This window comes from Miscanthus floridulus, chromosome 8 (assembly GCF_019320115.1).
Source record: "Miscanthus floridulus cultivar M001 chromosome 8, ASM1932011v1, whole genome shotgun sequence".
NCBI lineage: Eukaryota > Viridiplantae > Streptophyta > Magnoliopsida > Poales > Poaceae > Miscanthus > Miscanthus floridulus.
In genome coordinates, this window is record NC_089587.1 from 34,585,130 (window position 1) to 34,589,821 (window position 4,692).

General features: G+C 43.2%; 1 protein-coding gene across 1 annotated transcript; it reads left to right on the forward strand.

Moving 5' to 3' along the window:
* Positions 1–2,472: 2,472 nt before the first annotated feature.
* Positions 2,473–3,141, forward strand: LOC136468851 (RING-H2 finger protein ATL17-like). The gene has a single exon (XM_066467265.1). The coding sequence runs from the start codon at positions 2,473–2,475 to the stop codon at positions 3,139–3,141; it is 669 nt and encodes a 222-aa protein (XP_066323362.1).
* The last annotated feature ends 1,551 nt before the right edge of the window (positions 3,142–4,692 follow it).

Consider the following 4,692-nt stretch of genomic DNA (forward strand, 5'->3'; position numbering starts at 1 on the left):
AGAAAGAGAAAAATAAAAAACTCAAGGCAAAGTTATAATTGATATGAGCTTTTATTGGTGATCGAGTCACTTAGCGAGTGTGATCACATTTCGGATAGATAGTCGTACTATTAAGAGGGGGTGAAACTCATTGTGAAATACGATTATCAAAGTGCCACTAGATGTTCTAACTCATTGCATATGCATTTAGATTCTAGTGAGTGCTAACACCCTTAAAAATGTTTATGAAAATATGCTAACACATGTGCACAAGGTGATACACTTGGTGGTTAGCACATTTGAGCAAGGGTGGAGAAGTTGAAGTTGAAAATGAGTTGATCGCGCTGGTCACAGGGTGACCAGACATGTGCGACTTTGGGACCGGACGCGTCTGATGTGTTACCTAGGCTCGGGCTTGTGTTGCAAACGTGACCGAACACGTCCGGAATTGGGACCAGACGTGTCCGGTATTTGGACCCAAGGTGAGCGTCTAAGGCAGAGGTGACTGAACTCTGGCGTGTGTCCATTCAATAGTGATCTGACATGTCCGGTCATGCTCTGGACCTCTCGGTGTATTTTTCGACATGACTGGATGCTCAGTACTTCGAGTGACCTAACGCAGAGCGTCGCCTCCGGTCAGAGAGGGCAGCATGCGCGAGGGTGTGTGACTTGACCCTGGCTGCATCCGGTTGGCAGTACTGGATGCGTCCTGTCGCTTTCGAGCAGCTCTGAGAGCTCTCTGGACTCGACCTGACACTGCCTCTCCTGCGTCCCATCACTTTCTAACGGTGCATCCGATCAGTAGTGTCAGAGTGTGACAGAGAGAGCCGTTGGGGCGCCAACGGCTAACTCATTTGAAGGGGACATGTGGCTCTCACGGAGCGACCAAACGCTATGACCGGACGTGTCCGGTCGCCACACCGGACGCGTCCGGTCAGTACCCAGACTGCTCAATAATTGAGCCAACGGCTCTATTGTTTGGGGTGTTGATAAATATCGTTTGACTGGCTTGGGCTAACTCTCTTGGCCATTTTTATTGACATAGCGACCTAGTGAGCTAAGCCAAAGCTTATGTCTTGTCTAGTGGTTAGTGAGGTTTTTTAGTTAGTCTTTGAGAGCTCACTAACTTAGTGGTAGTGACTTAGCCTCTTGTGTGATTTAGAGATCATAGATAACTAGAATTATAGATAGGAGGCTTACATTTTGAGTAGACTAGCGCAACACTCTCTTCGCTTCATAATTGTCTAACCACTTGTCTTAAGTGTTGTTGTAGAAATTTTTATAGGCTATTTACCCCCCTCTAGCCATTAGGACCTTACAACAATAGAAAGTTAGTAATGGCTTTAGGAACACCAATGACGAGGACTTCCTCCTCGTACTCCTTAGCCACCTCCGCGTATTCCGGGTTTGCTTCTGGCACGTCTCAATCATCGCTAAACCTATATGCATGCAACATATGCAAGGATGATTTAACGCACCTATAGAAAAAGCACAACCTAAGAAGATTCATAACATCTATGGATAGATCACATTTTTATGAAGCTAATAAAATTGGTTTGGTATTTTTTGATTTTTTTTATGATTTTTTGCGAATTTTATAAGATCTCTGTTTTTATAGATAAAGAGATAAACGAAAGAAATGGAAAAAAATAGGCTTGCATGGGTTTGGTCCAGCCCACAATGAAGCCGGCCTAACTTAAAGGATTAAGCCCAAGCCGAAAAAGAAGTCCACCATGAGAGACCCACTTAGTTTTAGGCATTTTGCATCAGGAACGCTGATATATTTTTAAAACTATTAATGTCCTTCCACTTTTTCTTTACATCTACAACCTCGTATTTCTTTTTATTCTCTACTCTACTTCTAATCTATGTTCGGTTAACGCAAATAGAAAAGAAATCGGCATACAGAGTACAGGACACGGGTGAGAGTGAGACCGAGCCGCATTTGGGCAGACCGGACGAAAAAAGTATGTCAGAAATTTTACTTGTTTAGTATTAGGTATAGAAACAATAAGTGACGCCCCCTAATCACTCTTTTTTCTGGTTTCATGATACTTATCCATTTGTCAAAACTCTTCGTCAGTTGCCTATTTAGGAAAACAAGAGGGTCATGCAAATGCAATTCCCTACAGCCGGCATCTCGACGGCAGAGTGAACACGCCACGGCGACGCCGCCGTAGGTCTCTCATCAGTTCTGCCGTGCGGTGGTGATTAAACAAACTCTTAAATAATATACTCTTATCCCATTGATTATTCATCATTCAGATAAAGCAACACATGTCTAACAAGACCATGATCGCTTGTCCACTGTTTGTTAATTAAATTTGTTCTTACAAAGTTGACCAAACTGCAGCATTATTGACTCTCTAAATCCTACTGACAAAGCCTCAAGGCGAAGACTATAAATTTCACGAAAATGTATATTCGTTCATGGTAACATTCCACACGAGGAATCAGCTTCGTACACTCTAGTAAACGTTCACGGCGATCACCATGTCCATGCTCAACATGTACCCGAGGCTCCAGCTCCAGGCGAGCTCCGTCGTCGACGACGCTGATGACAACGACGACGTCGACCGCCACGGCGCCTCCTTCGGCTATGGCATCGCCGTCGTCTGTGTGACCATCTTCGTGTTCTGCGTGCTCGTCTCGTCGTCCTTCAGCGTCTGGAAGGCGTGCGCCTCCGCCGCCCTGACCGCGCTGCTGCTCATCGTCGCCGGCTGCTTCGCGCCCAAGAGGTGGTTCCACCACCGGAGCCAGCGGCCGGGCGCGAGCACGGAGCTCGTTGTCACCGTCACAGCCGGCGGCGCCGCCCGCCCGGGCTTCCCGTGCCCTCAAGTGAATGTGCCGCCGGCGTTCGCGTTCGAGTGCCCGGCGCTCGAGGCGGGTGGCGGGGGTGAGCGTGAGCCGGCGCCGCCCGCCGCGAGCTGCGTGGTGTGTTCTGTGTGCCTCGAGGACGTGCGCGGCGGCGAGATGGTGCGGCGGCTGCCGTCCTGCATGCATATTTTCCACGTGGGGTGCATTGACATGTGGCTGCACTCGCACCGGACGTGCCCGATGTGCCGGTGCGTGATCTCGCCGGTGGCTGCAGTGACACCTAAAGCTTCAGCAGAAGAGGCACCGGAGTCTTCGGATGACGATCATGACTTGCCGCCTGTGTAACTAGTAGTGACTTGCAACTGCATGTACATAGTGGTAGTTGCTCTTGAAAACGGTAGGCCTGATAATTTTGTGTAAACAGGATCGTCAAGGATCACAAAGATAGCACACGCTATATTTGAATCTCTTCTGTTTCTTCTGTGTTTTTTCCATGATCCTTTTTTTCTAATTAAGTTTTAGACATGTCTGCAAAAATTTCTCCTAGGAAATTATGACCATTTCCTTTTCCTTGAAAGTTTTATTGCTTTTTCTTTGGGTAAAATGTTTTGCTACAGTATACATTTAAACTTTTCGAATTTTTTTCTGAATTATTTTTTATGAAATAATTTCTGAAACTTTTTTTGTTATTTTTTTGGTGCACGTATTTCATTAAGGGTATATAGAATGAAAACAAACATTACTAAGTTTAGAAAGCTCAGACTGACGAAGTTTAAACGAATCTGTTTCTAAAAGAATCCATAAAGAAACTCTCCTAACAAATGCTAGTTTATGAATATGACCTAAGGATAAGGGAAAATAGGGGGAGGGGGTGGAGAATCTGCCGCAATTCAAAAAGGAATGGGCTAAATTGTCTTTTGTCTAGAAAGGTTGCCCGGTTACAAAGGCCAGCAAGTGTGGATTAGCAGGCCTCGGGCCAGTCTCAGTAGGAGTATCATATGAATTTCATTTGCATTAAATAGGTTGCCACATAGGCATTTTGATGATATGACAGTGTATTTAAGAAGAAAGAGAAAACATGAGTTTTATCTCGATGAAATTGTCTTGGCACGATTACCAACTCTATATGAGTCATGAAATTAAATCCCTATAAAACTATAGAATAAAACTTTACATCAATAGAGGGTGTTTCATCCAAGTTTCATTTCATTTTATATATGACAACAGTTTTGAAAACAACGACATGAAACTATCCACCGAGACTGGCATTATGTCCTGCTGAAAATATATAGCTCAAGGTCATTGCAATTTTAACCTTGGTTTTTTGAGTTTGTGATTATCCTTAGTCTTTGAATTCGAAGCCACCATTCAGCCTTGTGTTTAGACTCTGTTAGTTTAATGCTTAATAAATAAATTAAATTAAATTAAAAATAAAAATAAAATAAATAAAAGATGGTAGTAACCCTAAATCTTATCCTAACCCTCTTGGCTTTTGCTGATGGTTGTTAAATTTTGCTTAAATTTGAAATATTTGCAAATTTTGTTATAAAAATATTTAGAATGTTGTCTAGATATCTAATGTCAAAATAGAGGTTAAAGTCATAGAGTACTCAAAACCTAGGGGCAAATTCATATGGGAAAACTAATCTTTTTTATCGAACTTACATTGTCAACTCTTCTAAACGGAATAGGGGTGAAATCTGTGTTTGTTTTAAAAAAAAGTAGAGGCAAAATCACAAAGTTAAATAAATGAGGACAAAAGGAGAATTAGACTTCAAAATGAGGATAAGAACACAAGAGCCACAAATATATATGCCTGCTAAAGCTCGAGCTGGTCAAGGATTACCCAGAAGTCAGCTTGTTCGACTTCTTTTTCAGCCGGAACAGTGTTTTTCT